This window comes from Takifugu rubripes, chromosome 6 (assembly GCF_901000725.2).
Source record: "Takifugu rubripes chromosome 6, fTakRub1.2, whole genome shotgun sequence".
Lineage (NCBI taxonomy): Eukaryota > Metazoa > Chordata > Actinopteri > Tetraodontiformes > Tetraodontidae > Takifugu > Takifugu rubripes.
In genome coordinates this window covers 5411300-5438949 of record NC_042290.1, presented here as the reverse complement: position 1 = coordinate 5438949, position 27650 = coordinate 5411300, and the positions used below count along the sequence as shown (strand labels likewise).

Below are 27650 nucleotides of genomic sequence, written 5' to 3'. Positions count from 1 at the left end.
CCATCTCAGTTATAGTTAACTGACAGTGGTTGGTGGCTGATCAAATTGTAGTTCGTGGGGTCTGTGCTGAGGAAGGATTAGGATCCTGGATCCCAACAACTGATCACTAATATTTAGGGGCTGCAAAAGTCACATATTTAAAAGAATTATGCATGCGTTCATTGCAAACCTTAACCCTAAAATTCTAATAATCTGTCTTAAACCACACTATATTAATTCATCTCAATTGGTTTTACCATCAAAATCACTTGATTTTTACAGCAAATATGGCGACCACGATGTAGTTGAGCCAAAAAACACAACTATAGAATAAAATATGTATTGATGAAAATAAAAGATCGCAAAGTTACTGGAACAAACCGTAACCTTTATTAATCAACAATCTGATCACTAGTAGTAAAGCAAACCATCACTAGCAGCCCGGCGGGGGTGTCCTTGGAGTGTCAATTTTATTTTCTATTTATTTTTCCAAATTTGAAACGTGGCTTTTCCCTAGATAATCGTTCAAGGGTCCCAATTTCACTTGTAACCGAGTGTTTTCCCTGCAGCAACACCTGCGTGTCCTTCTTCCGCCCCCCCGTTTCTCCCCGCCACCCCCCTGCTCCCTCCCCCGCTCTGTTGATCCCACAGCCCGGAGGGGTTTGAATCCACTCGGTCGCCATGCTGAGCTGAGCTGAGCTGAGACTCTGAACTTTGTCACGCCGCTGCTGCTCCGCAAGTCCATCTCCGCACCCACCGGGAGGAAGAGCAAATCCTGCTTGCGGTGAGTAACATCGCCGCGGCCCGGTTAGTTTAGCGGCTCTCCGGGACCGTTTCTCCTCCGAGCCGTCCACTCGGTTCAGCCCCGCTGGTCGTGTTCGTGCGAGCCGTCTCGGACTTCGAGCTGAGCTGCACTTGACGCCGACCGACCCGAAACGGTTTGGAGGGCAGTTTTTTTAATTTGCTCCTCTCGCTTTCAGGCGACGCCTAAAAGTTATACCCGCCTTTCCCGCGACATTTCAAAAGTGGAGCTGCGCAATAAAAAAAGATAAAGATGTCAGCGGAGGACTTGGCGAGTCCACGCAGCCGCTGTCACCTGTCCCTAAAGCACCGAGCTACCCGAGAATACTGCACTGTGCCCACAATATAACGTTTAACAGGCGTGTTCGCGCACATATTTGCAAATTTTACCCCCCCTTTGCACTTTTAAATGCCATTTCTTCAGGGGGGGGGGGGGGGGGTCTACTATTGGCATGCATAAATCAAGAGTGCGCTTTCTTTGCAGCAACAAAAGACTTTTATTGACGGCAGCGAAACACATAAGCAAGTTAGCCACCGTGCACATGTAGAACTGACCAGTAGCAGGTCTGCCTGCAGCACTGTTCTGTGCCCAGATGTGTTTTTGTAGGTCTGGGGTCAGGACTCAAGGGCCATCCTGTGCAGCTGGGGGTCATCAGTGGACACTCGTAAAGGTCTCACCTGCGTGCATGTGGAGTTGTTGTGGAGACTCCAGCAACAGTAATATGAGGGTTTGGAAGTGCTCCCTGTTTGCCCTCTGGCCTAGCTGTGTCTGCAGGATGTCTCAATGTCAACTTCTCTAAAATGACAACCTCTTATGATTTGTTGTTATCTAAACTGACAGCTGCTTTCGTGGAATAATAGATAATTTAGTCAATTTTTAGCAGTTCTGTGACTTGAGTTTTGCACGGGAAATGGGAGAATTTGCTGAATTTCCTGACTTGACTTCGAGTAAAACTGATAAGAGCTGGGTGCAGTTTTGAATTCTTACAAGAATAAAGAAATATGCATGCAGGCTTAGTTTACACTGAATAAACCCCAAGGAATTTTGGACCATGTCAGCTATTTAGCCTGTCCCCAAATACAGCTGTTCGTTGCTGACATGGATCATTCTCCCTCTCCCTTCTTTGTATTCTGCTTAAATACAATGGCTGGGACGTCTTTTCCCCTCACGGACTCATAGAGCTCGGTTCCACGGGTCGCTGCCAGGCAGGAGGGCAGCTGTCCGGATCTTGTCATAGTGATAGGCCTGCTGCTGCTGCTGCTTTGGTGGCACACGGTCAGGCCACAATCATGTCAGCTGGACCCTGAGGGGGACAACATAGCCATAACAGGATAGTGGTGTGGAATCATTCATCAGCCAGTGGACAAATCATTAAACCAGTGGCTGTGCCTGTCTGACCTACCCTCAGGTTACAGGTTTCTGTGAGGTCACCTCTGCCACTTATTAAGACTAATAGGTTCATTTGAGTATAAGTAGATGAGGACCTCACCGAGGGAACCAAATTGGCGTATTCTGTGTTTGTGCATAGAAGTTTTGCTTCCTGCATTTATTGAAGACACCAGATTCCCACGTGCTCCGTGAAATTACACAGATTGCTTCTGCCTGCTATCGATAATGACATGGACAGCCGTCCTTTTATCGGTAATCAATTTAAGTGGTTGGATCTTGGGATTTTGTTCAAGGGTCGCCCGGCTGAAAGGGACCTTTGTTTTGAGCTACGTGCAGAATTGGCTCCTGTTTAGGGGTAACGGGGTTGCTTCTGTTTGGACGCCAAACCCTGGCAGCCTGGAGTTTCTGAGCTGAAATGTTCACTGGCAAGCCCTGTTACATATTTGACTGGATACACACAGTTTGCATGTAATTCACACATTGGACAATCATTCCGTTTCGATAGAGGAGTGCGTATATTTGTCTCCGATAAGGTTGCTGTGTTATCAACCCATTTCTGCTTCCATCTTGGAGGGGGGGGGGGGGGGGGGGGGGGGGGGGAGAAGTCATGTTTGACTGGAAGCATTAAGGTTTTGGTCCTGCAGTGTAAAGGTCGGGAGTCGGAGTGTGTAGCGTTGGATCTACAGGACAGTCGTGTGGGACAACCCCCTCGTGTCTTTATAGCGCAGCAACCTCCTTTTGCTGCCACACCCATGTACCCCAATGCCCCTCGGGCTGGAATCATTTTCCTGGCTCCATATCACCAGCAGACAGTAGTGAGCATAAAGCCCTTTTGTCTTCTCTTATGCAGTTCTGGCCATGCATGGAGCATTTCCACATTCCACCGATGGTTTTGAAAAAAAAAAAAATATTGTGGTCAAGTGACAGTTTCTAGAGCTTCGTTTCCTGCTTGTTGTTGTTCACCCGTCTGCACTCCGTTATGTTCTTGGCTTTCATTTCTTCACAAAATGTCCAAAATGTCTTCAGAGAAAATTCCCAAGGTGCTGTTCCAACAGCTCTGATTGTTTTGCAGAGCTGGCGGGAAGCTTAGTGATGCATTACTTCAGTGCTGCTGACAGCGTATGTGATGTTTTGAAAAGGTTCCCAGCTTAGGTGTTGCTGAGAGCAGGGAGCTGGAAGGGAATGGAGCGGGACGCTAGCCTACATACAGTACATTCTGTTGCTGCACATGTTGACATTGTGTGATGCAGCTGTGTTGTGTTATACGTGTATTTGTGGTTAGTTTTGGTCGTTGGTTATCATTTCTAAGTGTCGCTGTTTTATATCGTGGAAACGTTGACACAAATTTGCCTCGGAGTGAGCAGATTTAAAGTGATCTACAAATTTAGCATGTCGTTACTGACCTTGTTGGATGTTTAACTAGTGGGAAAGGAACTTTGGTGTCTATAAATAGCCCGAGGATGTAAACCGACATTATAGTTCCTTTTGTGTAGCTGTGAATTTCCAGTTTCGTAAGTACAGTACACGGAATTAACAGGGTTTTTTTTGGTTTTTTTTTTTAAAGCGTTTATCAAGTGCTTGCGGCGTGGCTTTTACCATACTTTGTTTTCATTGAGTGCAACACAAAATGCAGCAATGTTTAATCAGGTGGAGGGATTTTACAGCATTGGATTTTAGCCAGGTGTATTTAACGAACCAATGTTTAATACTGATAAGAAACCTGAGCCGTGACAGTTTAATTCAGGTATTTTGTCAACAGAAGAACAAGGAGGAGTGTTTTTGGGAGAAAACATTCCATGGAAGATGAAATCAAAAGTTATGTGTTTGTAAAATGTCTTTACTGCCTGGGTTTACATCCCAAGTGTGGAGAGGCCAGCAGCCGGACTTGCAGCTCTGGACTTAAAAAACCCAACATCCCTACAACAATAGACACACTCCTACAGATGCACACCTTAACCCCTCTCCCCTTCCCCCCTTTCCTTATCACACCCACTGCCCCAAATGCCCCCTCCCCCTCGCCGGCAATTGTACGCATTGACGCTTTCCAGAGGCGTGATCCCTGCGCCCTCGCTCTCTGCTGGCGAGCAGCTTTTGACTGCTGTGATGAGGGGGGGGGACGATTCCGCTTGTTTTCATTAGACCCTCATTTACGCAGTCTGCCACCGTCGGGTGAACCAGGACTTTAATGCAAGCCCTGTCTCTCCAGTCTCCGGCGCCGCAGCATCTAGCGCTTTTTTCGCTCCGAGAGGGGGAGACGGAGGAAGGTAGGAGAGCAGAGAAAGGAGTGTGTGAGAGCAGCATGTCTCAGGAGTAGGGATGGGAGGTGACAGGCTAGCACAAAGCTAGTCTGTGATATTCTGTTTTTAGTTTGTTTGGTTTATGCTTCTGTCATGCCATTGAGTGGAGATTTGTCCAGTAATGACAGCCTGACTGGTTGGAAGAGGGTTCTTTTCTTTCCTTAGCTGCTGGAGCTTTTCCACTCATGGTAAGATCCACGTTGCTTGTGCAGAGTGTCTTGACTGCTGGTGTCTCAGACGTCAATTCTTTTCATCTGCCGTGGCTGGTAAATACGCCTTTATGATCACGCTGACGCAGTTTCTCCTGAACTGCACTGCGATTTTTATTCACATATGAATGGAGGGTAAATAATGCAGCGTTTTTGTCAGGTGACGCGTAGCAGTCTGCTGTGTATTTTGGGATGCAAGCACGTTGTTTCTGTCGGTCCTTTTAAATGTAACACTCTCCGCCACACAGACATATATAGAATATAGATGGACTGTCTACCACTGAATTTCTGCTCATTTAGAACAAGCGGTTTATATTTTGCTGTGGCAGTCTCCATCATCCAGCCATTTGTCCTGTAAATTTCATTTTTCTCAAGAGAAATCTTTTTGGACATTAAAGGTGAAGCCAGATCTAACTGGATTGTCGATGGTTGTTCAGTGTGATCAGCTAGAGAACGTTAAGGTTGCTGCAGCGTCTGTCAGGGTTTGGCCTCCCCCTACCTAGCTGTTGACAGGAGTTCATTAATCTCCCCAGAGAGGGGAAGGAGTGGCATCCTCCTTTCCATGGACAGTTGCCTTCACCATTCCAAATGCTGCCATCTTTAAATAAGCTCAGAAACACCTTGAAAAGGATGCTTGATTTGTTTCTGGGACTGTAACCCTGATGTACAAAGCTAGCGTTCCTGTCTCTTTTCCACTCCAGAGGATAGTGGTTTTCTCTTATTTAGTCAGTTTTTATCCTTTTAGATAACTCACATTTAGGTTGTACTCTAAAGAACAGTAGAAAAACACAGCTTATTCACATTTGCAACCGAGACATTTGTCTTTTGCTTGCTGGGATTGCCACACTGAGGAATCAAGAAATTCCTAGAAATCAATACCGTGCAAACGATCTCTGCAGGATCTTGACCTTTCACCTGCTATTCTTTGCCATTAATTGCTAAAATAATTTGCAGCGATTTCTGTTCTCCCAAACTCACTGAACACTCAAAGAAGATGGATGATCCTCATCTGATGGTAAAATGAAGTGACAAGATGACATGTAAATGAATTTAGTTCGGAATTCAAGATTGATCTAGTGTGGAAACAGTAAGGGGATTGTCTGCCAAGCCATCTTCCCCACACAGACAGCCCTCAGTCAACTGGGTCTGGGACTCCCTCTCTGGCAGGTTACATTTGGGATTAGGCTGGTGTACTAAAAACTAGCATTACCGTATATAATCTGGGTAGAATATGTTGCTGCCTTTTTAAGGGATGATAATCTGACAAGCCTTTTGGTTTGCTCAACGGGCAGCAGGACAGGAACACGTTTATCTGCAATTGTTTTCGTGCTATTTGCCTGCCAAACTCAGGACTTCTCAGAGCAGCTTATTTATGCTTGGTGGTTGCTGCCTCAGTAACTATGGCGACGGTATCTCCACAAAAGTTGGAAGAGACAGGGCTTCGCCCGGCTAATTGTCAGCTAGTGAAGCATGGCTGCAGTGTTTGCTTTGTTACTCCAGCCTGGGCTGTGGGTTTTTCCTGAGGATTTCAGGAACAGAATTTTAGTCAAACTGCACCCTGCTGAGCTCTGATACAACTCTTGATAATAGTGCAGCATGTGTGTTCCAGTGATCTAACCACAGACTGGGAAGCACAGTCAATAAATGAGCTCCTGGAAGTCCTGTAGTCATATGAAGCCTTCTGCCCAAGGTATTAGATCTAAGTTAAAGGGTTGGCTGTTTAAACTGGCATTGTCTCTAATTTGGTCTGAGACCTGACCTTGCTTTAGCTTTGTGACCATATTTCACTGTCTTGGTTGAATTTACTGAACAGTTTTATAATCTTTGCTTCCTCTTTTGCAGACTGGCGCTTTGACACCTGCCCCTGGGCCTCAACCATTTCCAACTGTGTGAGACGATTGAAAAGCAGATTTAATGAATCAGTATTCTCTAGCAGATGCCATGACAGATAAGTACGTGTGTTTATCTTTAATCAAAGTTCGGTAATGTGTTACTCTTCTCCTCCTTTTACTGTTCTCATGATGGTTTCCTGGATGTTTCGGTGTAAGCGGAACTCACCGCAGCATTTGAGCTTCAGAGAAATGTCGTGGGTGGTGAAAGTTGTGCGAAACGTTTTTCGCCCTTTGTGACATTTGCATGGGGGCTAATTTGCATTCTCGTTCACTGTGCGGGTATGTTGCTGCTGCTGTTAGCTGGGCTTTATTACCCTGACAAAACATGGTCATTTAAAACGTTTGGAGCCTTCGCTGTACTACCTCTTCTTTTTTTTTCTTCGTGTATTCTTCCCCTTTTCTTTTTTGGGTTACTTGTTCATTTTTTTCCCCTCAGTCCTTTTCAGTCTGGAACTCTTCTGTATCCTCCCAATCCTATCTCTTTTTTTGCTTTGTCCCCTTTGTCAACCTCACCTTTGTACCTCAGTCTGGTGTTTATTGAATGTAGCTATAGAATCTGGGTGAAATAAGCAAAATAATCAGTTGTCCGTCTTCATAATAAGCGGAATAAGTGGTTTGGCGCAATCCAATGGCCTGAAAAGGATAGTTACAAGATGGGGTCAAAGACAAGTAATACCAAGTCTATTGGAAAACAGCCCGTATTTATTAAATTTGCCTTCAAGGAAAAGAAAATTAATGGCAGCTGATCAAGATAACTTTATATTCCTCCACAAAGATTTCCCACAATTGTGATATCCCCAAGACTTCATTTACACTAAAACATGTTTTGTCTCCGATTCCGTATTGATCCACAAACCAGAAGGTTATAGCTTTTCCGCCAGTTACTCCGGCATGCACGATGTTGTGTTGGACCGAAGGAAAGTCAAGTGAAAGTTCTAAGTGATGATGATGTTGACAAGCTGTCCCATTGGATGAAAGGTATCCAGGCAACTAGAATGGGGGAGGGTTAGTTATTTGTACTCTAGATTCTATTCCATGTTGTTGATGATTGTTCGCTGTGGAGAATGATAAATGTTATGCTAAAAGGAAGTCAGGGGAGAAGTTGGAGGACGTGCCCCCAAGAGTTACTGCAAACAAAGCCTCCCTGAACATGTGACTACTTAAGATTCATACAAAGGCAGAAGACGGCCACTCTCTCTCCCCCTTTTTCTCTTTCTTTTGCTTGCACATGAGCAAACATTTACACATGGCAGTATATATCAGGCCATTCCTCTAGATATCTGCAACCTGCTGATGTTCCCAGACTCATACTGGTATAGATAGCTATGAATTTTCTGATATTTTCAGCAACCTTTTATACTAAAAGCCTCCGTGTAACATTCATATTTGTTCTGTTGAATGTTTAACTGTCTGGTTAGTTTTCATGTTTTGTTGATGGTTGTTAAGTTAGGAGCTGATTATCCATTATCTAGTAGGCTCATGCCTTTAAAACCAAATCCACTTGTTTTCCTACTGGCTGCATTTTTTTCCAGCCTCCTGTTGTACCAGGATGCACTGGCATGAGCAAAGTTTCTAAAGCCAGATTTGCTCTAGTAGACAGAGATTCTTTCTGTTGAAATTCAAGCCTGCATAATCCTCTTCAGCACTGCTTTGTGTGTCTTGTATGTGCACATGTGTGCAAAAGTACAGAGTTCATGCACCCTCAAACTAGAATTTAAATAAACAAGAAGCTTGGACAATATAGACAATGTCCAAATGCACGGAGGGTAGAGGCTCATAACAAATGTTTTATTTTAAAATTCTAGAACATTTGCTCTTTTCTGTTGAGCCCTCAACAGTCCGTTTTGTCCTCCCTTTGTCCCTTTTTGCCAGCAAGTGTTTGGATTTGGTAGAACAATAACTACTTGCTTGAATATCATCTCTCATCTCAAACCCTCTTTTTATTCCCTGGCTTCTTGTTCTCTATTCCTCTCCCACCTGTGGTGGCGCAGGCTGATGGTTCTTTCACAAACCTGGGATGTTCATTTAGATGGAAGGAAAAGGCAAATGCACTGATGAGAATGTGAGATTAGGAGGGTGGGTTACCCCAATGTTGTTACTGTAAATAAGATCTGTAAATCTGTGGAGTGTGTTTCTGTGGAGGTCGTGAACCTATTTGTGTGTGTCGGCCTCAGGGGAGTAAGGATTCAAACCCCCTCCCATCAGAATCTGCCGTAACCTTTTAATTCTGTCTCTCACACAAAAGATGAGTGAAGGGAATTTAAGTGAATATATTGCTACGCCATCGAATTGCACCATCATAATGTATACTTTTTGGATTAATGCCATACTTGTAACATTAGCTAAACTCATTTTAAAGTGAAGTCCCAGTATAATAGGACTAAAAGAAACAATTGTTGTCATTCTCAGATCCCGAAGAGCTCTAAACACACTGACAGGATTCTAAGGGTGTTTGAAAAAGGACCTATTAATACATTTGTTCTGGCTTGACGAGCTTTCGAAAGGTCGGCGTTGCCTTCTCTTCATTCGGGGCATCGCATCAATTAACAAATCCAGACCTGTGACATCTCCACTTCCTCTCTGTGCCCTCTCCAGACTGATGTCAGCGAAGGCGTGGTTTGAGGTACCACTGAGTTCAGTCAGCCAGTCAGAACATGGGAATTGAGACATCTGCAGGCGTGGGTTCATTGAGATTCGCGACAACACAGTAAGAACTCCATATTAGCTGTCACAGGGTCGTGGGGGCCGAATTGAGCAAAGTCAGAGTGCTTCCTAAAGATGTTGAGGGGGATGCAACCTTTAGCCTCCAGCTCATCAATCTTATGCATCTGTCATCTTCTCCCAGAGGTCATTTGATGCTGTCAGAGGAGGTAGACAAGCTGAATCTCACTGGCTCGTGTATTTAGGCGCATTTGTGTGGGGGTATGCGTAATATTGTCACAACAGGGGGTGATAAATTCTACACACTGCAACATTTAAGCCTGGCTGTTGACCTCGATCTCCATGAATTACTTTCCTCTGCTGCTTTGGGAAGACTAAAGTCCTCCTGAGTATTTAGACAGAAATGCAATGGGTAGCTCTAGTATAGCTAAATATGAATTATTTATATGAGAACTTCCTTTCTCAATGTTTAAAAGCATGTGTTAATCAAAGTTGGCAGGGTCAATTTAGTTGGATGTGACAAAAACCCTTTTATTGTTCTCACTAGGGAGGCTAATCAGTTTATAGCATGATATCCCAGGAAATGGTGACAGCAATTTGTGTCCATGTATGTTTTATTTTAAAGAAATCTCTTTAAGAGATGCTGTGTATCATCGCTGCTTTACATAATCTGATTATAATTTAGTTAAACGCATGGGACCTGCATTACAGTAGCTTAGCCAAAGCAAATGTTAATGAATCTGCATATTTGGGTTTATTTGGGTGACCTCATTCACATGTCTAGATTTGTCTCCTGGTTTTGGGAGAGCATTCAGTCAGTCTGGTTTGTAGAACACACAGCCTGAGCTGGAAACAATTTAGGCTAAAAATATCAAAATCTGAAAATTGTTGAGTCGAGGGTCAACTATCTGCCCCGATGGCAGTTATGAGATTTCTGCTTTCACTGACTCAGGAGACCGTTTTCATGCCTTTTGAAAGGGGTGAGGGGGGGCTTCCAGTGAAGCACATTTCTGAAGCCAACATCTTTATGTGAGAAATGCTGCTCGAGACTTCGTACATGTACTTGAAAGGAGTCCAAGTACAACACAGAAACTTTTATTTTGGGTTTGTTTCTTCAGTGCTATTGAACTCCGTTGTGCAGTATAGAAAGCTTTAACTAAAGGGTAACAAACCTCTGTTTCCTCTCTCAGTTTCAAATATGACAGAGGAAGTGGGTCTTTTGGTGACAGACTTATGAAGAGATGGGTTCTGTCTGAGAATGTTTTTTATTTTTTGTTATATCCGTATGTCCGCATTCATGACCTGAGTAAACGCACACACGCACATAGCATCCGCCTTTAAGTGCACGGTTACACAAGTCTGATCTGTCTGTCTTCTCCCCCCCTCCCTAGCTTGAGGATTTTATAATTCTCTCCGGAGGAAGAGCATCGCATCTTGTAAGGAGCAACAGGTCAGAAACTCTACACCTCTTCCTCCCTCCCCTTTTTTGCCATGCAGACCCAAGCTGAGCTGCTCACCGGCCTGCATGCTTCAACACGAATGCTGCATGCTTCTCCAGCCCTCCTGTAACTACCTCCAGGCTTCTCTCCTTTTATGTCCTCCTTGCATGTCCATACCTGGACAACTTTAATTTGATCCCTTTGGTGCTTGTGGCGTAAATCATTTTGAGCTTTACCTTGTTTTTTTTGCCTTCCCCCTCTTCCTTCCCATCAATTATATCTTTTTATGTGCTTCTAAACAGAGGAATGGTCTACCAAGGTATTATTAATGGCAGCACGAGAATACACAAAGAACTGCTGGATTTCTCTCTGGATTTTCACCATCAGCTTCGCTTGGCACACAGTTTGCATCCCATCTCTCCAAAGATCATCCAATTAGGTTATTGTGGAAAATTCCTTTTTATTATTTTGCTACCCAATTTTCATTGTTATTTTGAATAAAATGTGGACAATTGATAGAGCGGAATGTGGTGCAAACTGTTGAGCATTTTGGACCTGGGCTTATGTTGTTTATCCCTCCAAGACCGTGAAATTAGTACTTTATCTCCTGGAATGCCAGATTTTTCAGAGGACACACTGTTGCTGTTCTGGTAGTCTGTGGGTGATATGGGGAGGGGGGTTCACACAGCACTCCAAAGGAGGTTTTTGTCTTTTCTGGCCAAAATTACCACCATGAAATCGGTGCCTGCAGAAGAGCTGTGCTGGAATAAAAGCAGAGCACAAGTATTCTTTTCTAACGAGAGGAAAATTTGTAGCAGGGTTTTTTAAATGATGTTAACAGCTCCACAAATGTCTCGTGAATTGGTATGACGGATGCTGCAGAGAAAGGTTTGTTTCTTCAACAGGGGTTTTATGCATTTTTTTTTGATTCTGTAAGTTTTAAAAAGGCACTTGGACATTTTATTCCACATTAATTTACTTGTTCCACCCCGTGGGTGGAAGACACCTGCCGTTAAACTGCCGCCGCCAATGCAACTACCATTCACCTACTTGTGACCACGAGGCCCTCAGCTGCGCTTTCACAGCTTCCCAAAATAACCCCTCATTATACGTCTCAAGGCCTGGCTGGCATCACTGTAGCCACAAGGAAACTACATCAAGTAACGCGTTTGACTTCTGAGTGGCGGCTTTCATCTAATGTTAGGACGTGATGAGAAAAAGTTTTGCATTGGCACACATTCGGGTGAGGAATAGTTTGGGTTTTCTTCATTAAAGGGATTTTTCCTCAATCATTTACTAGGGTTGCATATCTGTAAGTATATCCAATACATTTAAATCGTTTTAAAGACGTTCAAACCTTTTGCACTTGGATGTGGAAATATCTTTCTCTTGCCTTGTGTTTTGCAATTGCTGTAGTAGATTTCCAGTGTTGCCTCCTTTTTAATTTAAAAGGTGATTATGTGTTTCATTGACCTGCTAAGATGAAAATCACTACACAGTAATCCTTGTTTCTCTAGTTAGCTAACTTTGCTTGCCTGTGTTTGTAGGGCTGTTTTTTGATCCTCCACAGCCACGTGATTGAGGACGAGGGTGTGTTGTTTTTAAAAAGCTTGCCTAAATATACCTTTTACTGAACCTGACCCCTTATTTGCCTTTGCTGTGGCCACTTTAGTTTGACATCCTAGTTCAGCATTGGCCCACAACTCGTAATTATAAAGGAGCATTTCCATTTAACCCCCCTGAATAGTGTTGACTTCACACAATGTGTTCTTCTCTGCTTAGACATTTGGGATTTTGCCCCTGTTTTCTTACAGTTAACTTTTCTCCCCTTGTGTGTTTGTGCCAGTTTCTGCCCAGTCACATCTGTCATCCACGGAGCGCAAAGCAGATGATTTAGCATGACTAGTTCATCTGCTGCGGTTTTCAGAGGTTTTTCGTAATTCGAATCATAGTTGGCTGTGCAGTCCAGGCGCCCCAGCTGTTCTCAGGCTTTCTGATGATGTTGTTAACATGAACCAGTAGCTTTAAACTGACAAATGAAGGCTGAGGTCTGTTTTCAGTGACTGCCTTTAGAGGTAAAACTAGGATCAGAGCTACAGATTAACTCTGTTGTGCCGATTTATCCTGATAATTTGACGCATTTCCTGAGTGTTCTGGAAGGCATTGTCCTATTATGAGTGGCCAGCAGACCGTATCATCAGACGCCAGTCAGCTGGAGGAGTCATACAAGCAGCTTGGTTTTAACAAGGAAATGGTAAAGCCTCAGGCTTTGGGGAATTGGAACCCAAAACTCTCATAAAACTGTCAGTATTTTAACATGAGATGTTTTGCCCTTTCTGGTCTTCTAAGAGGGATTTTAAGGACACAGTTGGCTTTATCAAGCACAAACGCTAATGTGCTGAAGACTTTGCCTACTGCGGTTGCCTAACTCTATTAATCTGTACATGACGCAGGAGCGACATCTGTCCCATTAGCGTGTCATCCTCTGTGGTGCCAGGATTCTGTTTCAAGCGCGGATCACTCTCTGCAAATAACCCACAATTCCCACAAGGAATATCAGAGCAAGCCCTATTGCTGCTGGACAATACCAAATACAACTTAACAACTTTTGTATGCCTTGGCCTTGTTACCATAGTGATGGTGTACGGTTTCCCTGACAATGGTGATTAATACAAACTTCATTCATTAATAAAATGGCCAAATAACATATCCTAACATGTCCTGATTTAAAAATATCGCAAAGTAGTTCAAATAATCGATTACCTGAACATGTCAGTGAGTGCATTGTACAAAACTTAGTTTAGTAACTTTAGCCTGTTTAATGCTAGTATGGACTTTCCATTGGTCAAGTTGTCAGTTGTCAGATGTTTCATATTTTACCAGATTCTCCTTCAGATAGATGTTGTACCTGTGTCTGTACAGTTTGCATGTATAATATACTGTATATACTCGTCAGTGTGTTTTTCACATTGCAATATCTCAGCCTGTTGTGTGTTCTAGCAAAAGGCTATGAGAAAATTGTCCTTTTGGCGTGCTGCAGGAAAAGGAAGAAGAGCATCTCTGTGTATTGATGAGTAGATGGAGGAAGAAGGGGAAAGACATGAGGGACTGGAGTTGTTGGCAGGCGATGAATGTCCTCCTCCTCCACATCGCTCTCTGCTGCAGTCTGCATCCTCAAGCTCTTTACTCGGTGGATGTGAAGCTTCTTTTCTCTATTGGAAATGAAACAGCATGTGGTGAAGTGGCTTTCACATCATCTGGAACCTCATGTGCTGGTGCACTTAATGCACTTCTTGTAACATTCGGGGAAACTATCTGATGGTGACGGGTCATAATGTTATTTGATGGCTCTTCTGGTTTATGTGGTTTATTGTTTATATATTGAGTTGGAGGATCATTGTTAAAAAGAGGATTCCCATCAATCTCTTTTTTGTTTTTGCTCACTGAAAACCCAAACCATTGTGGAATGGGTTTCAATGAACCTTAGTTGGATGATAATGAATGAAACAAGGATCCTTGGAGAAGTGCTCTTTGAGTGTCATCCAGCTTTAGTTTTTTAAGTCTGCATATAGACATTGTTTTGTTGTTTTTGTCCCATCATTTTGTCCTTGGCATGAGAGTTTTCCTAAACAAGCTAGTTCACTTGCTTGCAAACTCAATATCTCTAAAACTGGCCAATTATTCAAACTTATTTGACCAATTCTCTACTCATTTTATCCAAGGTAGTTTTCTCTGTCAACTGGAAAACTACCTTGGATACAATGACCTGGATGACTGAGAATTTACACAGACATCTACTCATTTTAATTCAATGGATTTTACCTATCCCCATCGGTAATCAACATTTGTACCGGCTTCACTCTTTCTTGTGCCTGTGCCCAGACAGGAGAACATGAATCTCTGCTTATCTGCACCCTGTCTACAGTTGTCAGCTTGCCAGACTTTGTGCACTGTGAACAGTACAGTACTAGGAACCCCCTGGCCCCAGGCAGGTGTCAACCTCCCTGTCCAGTCAAAGGTCCAGGCAGTGGAACACAAAGGGCTCACAGAGACCTGCCAGCATGGTAACCATCTTAAATACCTCAAGCCAGTGTGGCCACTCCTTTAATCTCTTTGTAGCTTGGGATAGTTGCCAGTGTAGTCTAGCTACTGTAACAATGACTCAAAAGGGTCTAACCCTTATTGTCAACAGTTTGTCCCTAAATGAAAAGTGATGATGAGTGGTATTATTGATTGAGGGGATCTGGACTAGATTACAATAGGATATTTCCACATCTACTGGTCTAAAATGTTGGCTTGGTTCGGGTCTAGCATTTTCCTGGCAGTAAAATTGGGGAGACTCTTCAGAGAACTTGATGAGGAGCAGAAATTAGGGCTCTCTCGCTCTCCCTCTCGTACTCATTCTCACTCCCGTCACCCCTGTCCTGCTTTCTGTTCACTGTTGAATGCACCACAGTGCCGATGTAGACGTGGAGGGGGTGGAGTGGAGTAGAGGCTGCCCTCATCTTCAGTAAACAATGGGTCCTTGTGTATGTGACCCCCTATTTAGCAAAGCGGAGCCCATGGCTGGGGCTGAAGCCGGCATGGAATTCCACCATTGCCAGATTTAGTCCAAGGAAACCCTCTCTCCAATCCCAGCAATCCCTGTATTAAGGGGGGGTCATAGCTCAGGGGCCATTTGTGTTTATTTTCAACCGCATCAATAATCAATTATCATCCCCTGCCTGTTTCTCTTGTGCTGTTATTGATGGTTTATATTTGCTCTCTCATGATTTATCCTGCATTAGCTGGGAAATTAATTACTAACCTACATGTGAGCATGATAAAACACAATTGTAGCACATTGTCATCGCTCATTACAAACAATTTAACAAAGATACATGACCTTAATTTCACAGCAATAAGTTTGAGCTGCCTAAATGTTTGGGACCTGATCGGACCGGTTGGCGTTTCCTGTTATCGTAATCTTTGTCTTACAAGACATCCGATAACCCTCCATCCTCTTCTTTTTGCGAACGACCCACACGTTTTGCAGATATGTGCTACAGGTATTTCGGTTTCTCTATGGGGCAGAACCAGAATAACCAGCTCCGAGCCAGATCGTTTTACTTTCCTTTCGTTGACATTCGACTAGCTTAACCCACCTTCAGCGACATCAGTTGATAGTGAACACACAAGACTGTCAGCGTTTCAAGGTCGTCTCACATATTGTAAGTCTCAATATCTCAAACCCACTAATTCTTTCACATGATTGGATCAATAGGAAGTCCATGATTATGTTAGTTAACTTTATTAACTTTCTGACTCAGTATCATTTTACTGTTAATAATTACAAATAGAGGAGGGCCTGTCACATTTAATTTGCTTTAATTTGCACGTTTATTGAATTAAAGTTACTAGACATTGCGTGTGTTACAATCTGGCTTGAGCAGAGATTTAGAGATTTGTTTTAATATTTTGCTTAAGCTTTAAAGCACAAGCTTTTTTTGGCCTCCTTTTGGGGTGACCTTAAATAGATAAAATATGGTGTGTTCATCCAAAGATGAGACAAAACTATTACTCTGTCGCATTGGTTACAATATAAATATTCAGAAATAATTGCCAAGTATCCTGTGGTTAAGAAAAAATGTTCATGACCGTTAAGGTTCTTATCAGGCTTATACACAAACACGCACTTATTGCTGTAGCTCATCAGAAATCTTTAGTCACAACTCACCCCAGACGGGACTTTAATGTCACTGGGTTCAGACAGATGTAGGCTGTTTGATGTCTTCGCATCCATTTGTGGGGAATGTTAATGCTTGGCATGAACAAGAGTGGGTGTTCCTCTGCTGGCCTGTATGCGTTCAGGACACTCCCTCCCATTCTCTTGTCATTGTCCCCCATATGAGTCTTCATTCAGTTGGAACCCCGTATCCATCTGTGGTCCCGCTTTGTTATTTAACCCACGACATTGTCCTACTGTTCAAAAAGAACCAGTAATTTGCCAGATGGTGAACTCGTGAAAAGTGCAATTTTTGCAAAGTTTTTTTTAAATTTTTCATAACACTTTGTTTTGTAAAGCGTTAGGCCTGTAGTCTTGGGGGGGAAGTTTTTTCTTCTTCTTTTTTTGGGCGGACACTGAGAGTACACACTGGTTCCCATTAGAATCTCGAACTCTTTGCAGTGGTTTGCATGTTCTGTATATTTAAATGACTCTATCCTGGAATTAATATCAATATTTTTACTTACAAATGCAAGTAAACTAATGTTGATTTGGTTTGAGCAGTTTCCCTGCCATTGGTTTTTGTCCAGTTGCATGTGATGACTGCTCCAACGCGCTAAAGCGATACAAAAAGGATGAATCAGTCGTGCCAGCTTTCAGCTTCCAGGAAGTGGAATTGAAGCCTGCCCCCCCCTTTTAGTGTCTCTGCTACATGAGATCAGCCCGAGCGGAACTCAACCATTTGCCGCTGGTTTGTCATGCGTTAGTGTTCTACTCTTTTTGTCTTCCAGAGGAAACTTCACAGTTCCAAAGTTATCAGAGTCTAATATGGGGTTTGGAGTGCTGGGAGTGTTTCTGGGCTTGCTCCTAGAGGTCTCCACACATGGCCCCCCCGGCATGCCACGAACCTCCTGGAGACACCAAGGTAAGAATGAATTGGTGCAAAAGTCCTTCCTGATATTTCTCAGTTTAATAAGATGTGTTTATTTTCTTTTTCCACCTATTTTTTAACAGCCTTTGAGTGAAAATAGTTTCCTTGGTGATAAAAATCAAATTTTCTGTTCCATTGACAATATGTTTTATACCTAAGCTTACAAGATGATGTTATCATGCTATATATTTATTATATTATATCATTAATTCTACTTTTAGGTTTATGGACTCCATAATGAAGCAGAGTTGAGGAGAAACATGGTTTCTCTTTCCAGTTTACGGAATAAAAAAACAGAAACATTTCATCATATTCACCTAATATGATGTAACTGTTTTTAAATAACATTTCTGCACTACTTAAGTTCTCTGAAATTTAGGCCAGAAATGAATTGAAACCCTGCAGAATCCAAAATCTTTCCTAAAGGTCACAGAGTTGAGCAGCAGTCCATTTGCGAGGCGAAGCTTGTTAGGCTGAGTGTATTTATAAGTCAACAGTCTCTATGTTTCATGTTTATTTGCTAGCTATCGTTTATAATCTGAGCCTCCAAACTGTAAAAAGAGACCTGCATGTGAAGAAGCGTTTCAGTTTCTGTAGGTGGCATAGTCACACTTCCTTGAGACACTCACCGTAGACGCTCTGGCTAGACCACTTCCTGTTAGAAGATTTGGCAGATACGGCGCTTAGTATAAATGGCATCACCTCAGCTGCACCATGAGAACTGCTGCGCATCACCTTCATAAAGCGGGGCGCAGTCACAGTTTCAGTCACTCGTTGACAGTGTTTTCTTTCATCACGCTGGTGTTTATGTCCAGGCGCCTGCAACCTGAACCCACTTGCACCTGGCACAAGCAAAGCCAGTCAGGCATGAAATCGCCACTGGTTTTGCTCTCTATCACAACACAGTGTAATGAGAGACTACACAATACTTGTGAGTCAGGCAGCATCGATTTCAGATTTCTTTTAAATCAAAACAAATGGAAATTACTGGTGCATGGACAAGGGGAACCACTGCAACAGTTGAAACTGAAGAAAGCAGATGTAAAGAATCAGGCGAAACATGACTGTTAAGAAATTGGTCAGGGTGAGAAGAAAACGGTACCTGTGTAACAGTTGAGGAACAGAAATGACTCGACCATTGGTCATTTGGTGTTACTGTCATGAGGTTTTTGTTCCTGTTGGACTTGAGTGATGGAACAGCGTGAGGTTGTTAAGATTTGAGTGTTCATAAATCATCTGGCGGAGCTTGAAATGCCTGATTTATGTTCTGGAGCTTCTTCTCGGTCTGGAATCTTTCCTTTGTTGGCAGGAGAGTTTCATATAATAAAGTAATAATAGATTAATCCTGATTTATAAATATAAAACACATTGATTTTAGGGGTATTCTGTGGAATCTGTGAGGTTTAGACTGGATGTTTAAACCTCTTAAATTACCAGATAATCTGGGCTGAACATCACTACCAACAGCCGCTTCAACCAGATTTCTTCTCAGATTGTAGGAAAATCTGGATTAAATCATCCCCGAACTGGTGTAGTCTGAGTCTGGAATTAGAGGGACGGAAACGTTTGTCAAACATCTGTTCAGCATCTCCAGTAATAAATTGAGTTTGTGTACGGTATTTCTAGGTAACCAATGAGGACATTGCAGTGCAACCTTCTGTATGACTAAATTGTGTTAAATAATGTTAAATAGGTAACATTGACTTTATGGTGAGTCGAGGCAGGCAGGCCTGCTTCCTTTATCATTTTTTAGGTTAAGCATAATCCATTGGTTCTATGCCCAGATTTGGACCTGACGGAGTTTTCGGAGCCCAACGTCTTTAACTACTCCACTCTGTTGCTGAGCGAGAAAGGAGATGCACTGTATGTGGGAGCCAGGGAGGCCATTTTTGAGCTGAGCAAGAAGGACGTGTCTGTTAGAAACAACAAGGTAACTTAAGTAAACACAGAAATGTTTGTAACATGGGAAAATCCAGAAAAAACTCTTGCACACGCTGGAAAATCTGATATTTCTTATAAAAATTTGGAAGGTCCTCTGGAACGTTGCTGACAACCACATAGCGAAGTGCACACTTAAAGGAAAATCCAAGGAGGTTTGGAGTTCATCTTTTATTTTCACTTTCATACAGTTTGAGCCACTCTAAATTGCTTTATCGATGTTGCTTTCCAGAGGGACTGCCTAAACTACATTCGAGTACTCCAGGTTGTAGACGATGAGCGGCTGTACGCCTGTGGCACACACGCTTTTCAACCGCAGTGCGATTACCTGGTAGGTTAACCCTCATCCTACTCACACCACACCAGTATACATGTGCTGGGACTGACCATTCCTCAAAGCAACTGTTCCCTGACTTTGCAGAACCTTGGAAACTTTTCCCTGAGCGGTCGACCTGAAGACGGCAGGGGAAAGTGCTCGTTTGACCCCTCGCAGAGTTTCACTACCGTCATGGTTGGTGAGTTGAAAGCCGTTCTATTTTTTCCTGTGAGGTTTTATTGTTTCCCATCATTTGGTTTTAGCGACATTAAATGAGTCCTTCTATGTTTGCTCCTCTATCAGATGGAGAGCTATACTCAGGTACAGCTTATAACTTCTTAGGCAGCGAACCAATTATTTCCAGATACTCTCCATCACAGTCCCTGCTGAGGACAGAGTACTCCACATCATGGCTCAACGGTGAGTTCGGACAACATGCAACAGCCTTATTTACAGACTGATAAATTGTTTGTGTCGTCTTTGCAATATTTAGCCTGTTACATTTCTTTTAAGGGTGTTTCTCTACTTTTCTCGCAGAACCCAGTTTCGTTTTTGCCGACGTGATCAGAGAAGACGCAGATAGAGGGGACGGGGAGGGTGATAAAATCTACTACTTTTTCACCGAGGTGTCGGTAGAGTATGAGTTCTTCAGCAAGCTGCTCATTCCCAGGGTGGCACGCGTCTGCAAGGTCAGTATTCATCACATACCTCTTGTTCTTACTTCCTGTATTTACAAGCCTTTATCAACTTGATTCTCTTGGAGTATTTTTTATTTAACTGCTACTTTACTGTTATTAAGAATGTTATGCTTAGTGGTACTTGCAGTAGAAATTTGCTGTATCAGTTATGATCATTTCTATTGTTTTCACCAACTGCTGAAAAATGTCTTCTTTTATTGTGACTGTAACATTAAAGAAATTCCCCTGTAACTGAAATGTTGTGCTTTTTTGGAAAAAAAGCTTCTTTCTCCACACTACATACTGATAAAACCTCTTTCCATTAGGGTGACCTCGGAGGGCAGCGTACTCTGCAGAAGAAATGGACCTCCTTCCTGAAAGCCAAGCTGGTCTGCTCCATGTCTGAGCTCAACTTTGTCTTCAATGTTGTACATGACATTTTCATTCTGAAAGGGGAAACCTGGAGGGACACTGTCATCTATGGAGTTTTCACTTCCCAGTGGTCAGTGTCTTTTCTTGGAGAAAAATATAATAATAGATGATTTGGAGAAAAACTAATACAAAATAGTGGAGACATTTCTGTATAATGTCCTTTTCTTCCTTGCTCGGTTTCTCCCCATTCTGCATCCATCTTCATGCTGGTCTCTCAGGGGCAATGTTGGCCTGTCAGCAGTTTGTGCTTACAACATAGCAGCTGTGGAAAAGGTCTTCTCCAAAGGCAAATATATGCAAAAGGCCACCGTGGAGCAGTCCCACACCAAGTGGATCCGGCATAATGGTGCCACCCCTTCTCCACGACCTGGAGCTGTGAGTACCGTTCACACCTTGTGTTGTGGGCCAGGAAATACTCTGGAAAAGATAAATATATGCATGGAACGCACTTTATCGTTATTTATTTCATGTCCATTTCCCCCACCAGTGTATTAACAACCAGATGCGACAGCAGAACATTAGCAGCTCTCTCCACTTGCCGGATAAGACGCTTCAGTTTGTCAAGGATCACCCCCTGCTGGAGGATCCTGTGTTGCCTATAGGCAACGGACCCCGCCTCATCGCCAAAGACGTCAACTACACTCAGATCGTTGTGGACAGGGTCCAAGCACTGGATCAGAAGATATACGATGTCATCTTCACCGGCACTGGTAGCTGCATCTAACTTATTGATTTAAGAGTTGATGACTTTTTTCTCCTTTACTCTTAATGAGTCACGGTTTACTCTTTTCACCTATAGATAAAGGAGTGTTGCACAAGTCAGTTGTGTTTGAAAAAGAAGTACATATTATGGAAGAAATCCAGCTCCTGAAAAACCCAGAGCCCATCAAGAGCCTCCTTTTTTCCTCTGAGGTCAGTAAGGAGAAACCTGCAGGGCAATGATGGCAAAAAATTTTCCTTGAGTTTGAAAACTAGACCAATAGAAAGTTGCTGACAGGTTTGCGTGACCAGTTGTTCTCTAAACTATGCTAGTCTGTGCGTTTGTGGTTAACTGCTTGCCTTCTGTAACAACTTATGTAGACAGATGTGTTGATTCAGTATCTTTGTGTGGTCGGTGGTGTATCTTGTCAAGCCTGAAAACAATTCCAAAGTGACAAAGAAGCATGTGTATTGTCCACAGACACGGTCCCTGTATGCTGGTTCAGACTCTGGCGTAGTCCAGTCACCTACAGCCTTCTGTAGCCATTATCAGTCCTGCTTTGACTGCATCCTTGCTCGAGACCCGTACTGCGCCTGGGACCATCGCACTGCCACTTGTGTCAATATCTTTGATGCCCCCAGACAATCTCATAGGTATTTATACTGTATGTTATGTGTTATAATTACTTTTAATTTATGGGAACCATCAAGCTTGATTCACTCATGCATTTAATTGTATACAAGTACGGAGTAGATGGCACAGAAAGTGGTAGTCATAATCGTATACCGCCCTAATTGCATGTCATTTTGCTCTTCTCAATTGTAATCTAAATAATGCTTATGATTGTATGTTGTTTTTGTTTTTCAGGCGGCTTATCCAGAGCCTGAATGGTGACGCAGACAAGTGTCCTTCAAGTAAGTCGCAGTATCACCCAGTCTTCCTGGAATTTTCTGTTGAATTTGCAACAGTAGTTGAAACATTCCCTTAATTCTGTCATCATAAAACTCACTGGATAGATACATTTACTGGATGTGTCTATTTTTGCTAATGTGTGAGTCTGCTTTATAGATTCTTTTCTTATTTATCTGCTCTTATTCCGTCCCTTCCTGCTGTATAACCAGAGTTCTTCCTCTAGAATCAACGGTCTTATCATAGCAGACGTGCCTTAAACTCATTATCTCGTGTCTGTCCTGCCACACAGTGTCACCTCGGGCTCTGAAGGACTACAAGAGTGTGAGGGTGAAACTGGGAAGCTCTGCTGAGCTGCCGTGTGTGGCAACCTCCAACCTAGCCCAGGTGATGTGGAAATCTAACGGCACAGTTCTCACGGAGACCTCCAGTTTCCTCCTAATGGGAGAAGGCGGTCTCCTTATTTACAGCGTGGGTCCTGAGGATCAAGGTCACTATGAGTGCTGGTCTATAGAATGGGCTCCTGCTGCTGGCAAGAACTTTACTCGCCTCTTGGCTTCATATGTCCTGACTTTGGACCCCCCGCCCAGACCCCCGCACCAGACACGGCACACCACTACCACTCTCAGCTCTCAGGACGCATCTATTGAACGTGCAACTGAAAGTAATGGTAAGACAGACAGAGCAATTTCGACAGGGGGCACTTCAAGTTTTTTTGCCACAGCCCAGCTCACCTCCCCACCCCAGACTGACTCATCACTAACCCAAGCCCCCAGTAGCACAATTAGGATCCAGTTGAAGCACGCTCTCCCTCCAAGTTCTAAAGGGCCGCACCCAGACAGCTTGGCCCCAAAGGCCGAATATCTAGAGCACAGCAACAGCACCATAGCCCTTCTCCTCCTCTTTCTCCTGTTTTTCCTGCTGTTCTTGGCCGCATTGGTGTATAACTGCTACATGCAGTACCTGCCAGCCCCCTGCCTGCAACTGCGAGCTGCTCTCTTGGGCAGCCACAAGAGCGAACATCAGCCAGAGTATCGAGCCTGCGAAGCAGGTTTCATGGAAACATCAGCGACAGACAAAATTAACCTGACGGTGCAACCCACACAGAACGGCAGTCACACCACTCAGAAGCTCCAGGCTCTGCGAGACACCGGCTATGAGACCGAGCCTGAGCCCGAGTACAGCAACGGTCAGATCCACTGTCACAACTCCTCTCAGGAGAAACCCTTTGACGTGGACTGTGAAGCTCAGCCCATCCAGTTTGCAGATGCAGATGAACCGCACTGCTAGCCTAAAGTAGCTCAAATTAGCATCGTAAGGCTAAGGTTGGATTGATGTGCTCGCTGGTAAATTTAACTTCTGCCTTCTGATTTGTTGCTGAATGGCAAAGCAAAACCTTCATTCACAAAATCTGCTCCCTTTTTACTTAGTCAAGCAAGAAAATCTATTTTTTTAAATTCCAAATTGGAAACATTATTTACCAAATTGGTAAGTTGCTTTGCTTTCCAAATTGGGAGTTGTATTTGTACAGCTTTCGTAATAAATGTTACATTTTTTTTTTTTTAATGAAGCAGAGTGGAGGTTATTGGGATACTGCTTCATCGTTCTAGTAAGCGCTCAGGGAAGATTTGCTAGGTGTGACTGCTCGTTTTTACAGTACGTTGTTGTGATCTGCAGCTTGCACTGTGTGGGCCTCGGTCTCTGAGGTGGAGAAAAAACAGAGATGACACGTCTGAAAAAGGTTGGAATAGCTCAAACTACTGTTTTATATTGGGACTTTAGTGACGGTGGTGATACGTATATGTGTTTTATTTTTTCCTGTAAACATTTCCTATGTGAGTAAAACTGCTGTTCCTGCGTATTAACCTCTACTAATAGTTCTGTATGTGCTCTGTATGACTTGATGCCTTGACTGAAACGTCCCTGGAAACAATCTGAAAGTGTTTTTCTGGATTCTTTATCAATTAAATCCTGACATTAAGAACACAAGAGAAGTGGTAATTGTTGTCCAGGAAGAGCCACGCTTGTTGTTTTTGTCAGGTTTTTCCATTCCTCTTTATTTATTACAGTAATATCTTCAGGTTTTCATTTCTCTTTTGTGTTTAGGATGTGATCCTGTTATTTCCTCATTGTGGCTCAATCGTCTCTTGTTCTCAATCACCCGCTCTCACAGCTTCCTCTTCTTCTGTCGAAACTTCAAAAACCCTTCCCGCCGCTGGAAGTAGCACATCCTCTGCTTTACCTTCTTCCTCCACTGCTTCTTCTTCCAAATCCCACACTGGGAAGGGCCGGGAGGCAGAGGTCAGACTGTTGCCTCCCCTGTTGAAGGACCAGGCCTGGGGGGTTCATGCCCAGGAGGCCTTCCTGCTCTTCTGTTTGGCTCTGGGTGAGTGGTTCCTGAACCCAGCCTCCCTTCTTGCTTGGTTTGGAAATCTGCCGCCTAACAAAACCTTCCCTTTTTCCTGCATCACTGTTCTTTTTTGCATTGCATCATTTTCCAGACTAACTGGCCACTGCTGAAAACAAGCTTTTGCTTTAAAGCTTAAAATGGTCTCTTTGAAAACCTTTAGTTGTCTTGGTGTGAATGTTTGAGGAGACAAAGCTTGTGATTCAATGTTAAACTGGCAACGTTTGGTGTGAGGGTTTCATTTTTACACAGCGGAAAGCTTTTATAGTCACCACTGCTAGTTGGGACTGACTTTAACTGATATTATCTCACATCACATCACAATTTTTTACAACATTGCGGTACTGAAAGTTAAGGCTTCACAATTTATGGAATTTTAGCGACTGAAGATGATCACAGCTGTTTTAAGAGGAGCACATTAAAGTTTTAATGGTGACTCTGAAACACAAATGTAAATATGATAAAAGTCCAGTGCTGTAAAAATCTACAGAACGGTTCCTTTTGTGAATGATTCATAAAACTGGATTTAGGTCACTATAAGTAGTTTTCCGCTGTACATTGTTTAAGGAAAAATGTGAGTTTTATAAATTTTCTTTATCTGGGATCTTAAGAATCTATCCTCAGAACAAATGATAAACTGTTCAGTGTTTTTTCTTGGTACTTTTTATCTGGACCATTTTTGTGCCTGTAAAGAGTTTGTATATATGGAGGAAAATGTACATATAACTGTGATGTTTTGAGACGGTAAAACTTGACAGGGAGGCTGAATAAACCCTGTGAAATGTCTCCATTCCTGGTCTGGTTTCTTACTTCCACCTCATGTGAGGATATTTACTAAAAAGGCTTATAAACCGGAATAACAGGTAAAATCTGCCGCATGAATACTGCACATAGATCTAAATCAAGCAGGTGCACCGCATGTCTCTGTGGACCCCCAATGCCTCCCTGTTTAGAAATGAAGTCCAGCTCTGTCTCCCAGGTCCCAGTGATGTCACCATTCACTGGCTGGTAAATGGGCACGTTCTTGACCGGCCCATAATGGAGTACCGCCAGTCGCTGGGTCCGAGGGGGTTCCTCGTGAGCAGCTGGCTCAGAGAGGGGCCGCTGCTTAAGGATGCCCGTTACCGCTGCATCGCTGAGGCCAGCACAGGAAATGACATGTCTGAGCTGAACGTCCACCTCAGTATAGGAGGTATCCGGGCCTCAAAAAAGTCCCAATCCCTTTGGATGAATCTTCTCTCCAGATGTGCTCCACAGGTGCAGCTGTAAATGTTTTGTTGTCTGGCAGATGAGGGCGTTTCATCCAGGGATTTGAACCACTGGAGAGGTGCGCTTGCAGAACATGAGCAACTGCTGAAAAGATGGCAGAAGGCCTGGGTAGGTCCATGTTCCTGCACCGGAGTGTGTTTTCCTGAAGAAAGGAGGACTGATGGCACTTCTAAGCCACTCTGCATGTTTGGATTTAAAGTAGTTTTTGTTTTTGGGTCCAGATTACTTTTATATTTCGGTTAGGTTTGGCAAATTAGATTATTAGCTCTAACCAGTCTGACCTTCCATTTTAGTTGCTACAACCATTGCCATTAATATTGTGGGACATAATCATTTAACCACATTTAATTTGTATTCTACACTAATTCTTCAACACATTTCTCCTCTTCTTGATTGGCACATGTGTTTTCTCTACAGGAAAGCTGTGATGGCCACTGAGCTCTGAAGCTTGTCATGAGCTTCATGTCTCTTGGACACAGTCCTCCACCCAGGTGGACACACGTGTGGCACTGAAGCTGAAATACAATGTTGCGGTGTTCACGTCTTACACGCAGGACCACGCAGCTGAGAATTGTTGACACTTTAGAGACTCTTCATACGACCGGTGGGCGGATGGAGCCGTTTACTGATTGGAGAATCATCTTGAAAAGCATTTTAAAGGAACAATCAGCTGTTGATGTACATAACAGGAGCATTTGTAAGACCTGTTTATAGTGGGGTTATTTTGGTAAATGTCATTAGAGCACCTGTGCAGCCTTCCAAAGCTCAGTTTTACTTTATACTTATTTGTCATAAATTCATCTTAAGAGGAAACCTAAATAAATTGCAATAAATGTTCCGGCCTTCAAATTGGATTAATAACAGTGCTGTGTTCTGTAGTTCAGTTTTGCCCATATGACTTCACAATATTTGACTTTTTACCAGAGATAAACGGACTTCTCTTGCTGTTTTTGGATTTGCATCCTCTCATCACTTCATGATGTTGAACACATGCAAGATCCTGCAGGCTAAAACTGGAGCGCTACCATGTCCTGCCAGCTTTCTTTCTGCAGAAAAACACTTTAAACTATCTGAATTATTAATAGAGTGATTCTTCAGAACGCCAGTTAGGGCGTTTTAAGAGGACAAAGTGATATTCTTGACAGAAGAAAACAACTTAAACCATGTTTTATTTAGGGCTGTATATTGTAGACAAATACAAAATAATCTTTATTCCCTATATACTTTATGAATAACTGGAAAAACAACTTCATGACCTGCAGTTGTTTATTTCTGTACATGTTGGACACACTAAATCAGTGAGGGAAGTGCTATTTTCTATTGATCATTGCATGTTTGTCTAACGCTATAGCACCGCCCTGTGGTCATTGACAGAAGTAAAAATTGACTTGCCTGTTTTTAATGTTTATTAGTCAGACTTGAGAGTGACTGGTGTGGTAATTAAGACAAATATCCGGACTCCTTGATTATCGTGGGATGTAGCGTAGAATCACCACCTACTCTGCTCACAACATGAAATCTTTATTAAAAAGAGAATTTCTTTTTGGCACAGAATAAATAAAATTAGAGTGGACCACTCGTGTAACATTTCAATTAACATCCATTTAAGTCCCTGAATGCTTAAACACATTTTCACGAAGCCCCATGTGACGCAGTAAAATAAAAATAAATTGCCTTCGTGACTGCGTTGTTTAATGAC

General features: G+C 43.0%; 1 protein-coding gene across 13 annotated transcripts; it reads left to right on the top strand.

The window, feature by feature from the left end:
• Nucleotides 1-609: 609 nt before the first annotated feature.
• Nucleotides 610-26900, top strand: sema4d (sema domain, immunoglobulin domain (Ig), transmembrane domain (TM) and short cytoplasmic domain, (semaphorin) 4D). 13 transcript variants are annotated; one of them, XM_029838154.1, is made up of 20 exons: nt 610-763; nt 6519-6628; nt 17164-17297; nt 19088-19233; nt 19334-19396; nt 19474-19572; nt 19663-19756; nt 19861-19977; nt 20095-20246; nt 20561-20736; nt 20885-21041; nt 21154-21376; nt 21466-21578; nt 21847-22019; nt 22234-22280; nt 22568-22945; nt 24449-24661; nt 25662-25874; nt 25971-26059; nt 26369-26900. In XM_029838154.1, the coding sequence occupies exons 2-20, from the start codon at nt 6591-6593 to the stop codon at nt 26387-26389; spliced, it is 2646 nt and encodes an 881-aa protein (XP_029694014.1). In that variant the 5' UTR covers nt 610-763; nt 6519-6590; the 3' UTR covers nt 26390-26900. The 13 variants fall into 13 exon arrangements, with proteins under 13 accessions (XP_029694014.1, XP_029694015.1, XP_011602864.2 ...); XM_029838149.1 differs by lacking the exons at nt 24449-24661; nt 25662-25874; nt 25971-26059; nt 26369-26900 and adding exons at nt 8978-9072; nt 9164-9275; nt 10621-10679 and having other exon boundaries at nt 612-763; nt 22568-23995; XM_029838155.1 differs by lacking the exons at nt 25662-25874; nt 25971-26059 and having other exon boundaries at nt 611-763.
• The last annotated feature ends 750 nt before the right edge of the window (nt 26901-27650 follow it).

What these genes read in the sequence shown, in the direction of transcription:
- sema4d (XM_011604562.2), top strand. Translation starts at nt 6,591, where the DNA reads ATGAATCAGTATTCTCTAGCAGATGCCATGACAGATAA. An exon ending in GGAGTTTTCACTTCCCAGTG is followed by an intron (nt 20,737 to 20,884) that starts GTCAGTGTCTTT and finishes CTGGTCTCTCAG; the next exon opens with GGGCAATGTTGGCCTGTCAG. An exon ending in GCCTCCTTTTTTCCTCTGAG is followed by an intron (nt 21,579 to 21,846) that starts GTCAGTAAGGAG and finishes TATTGTCCACAG; the next exon opens with ACACGGTCCCTGTATGCTGG.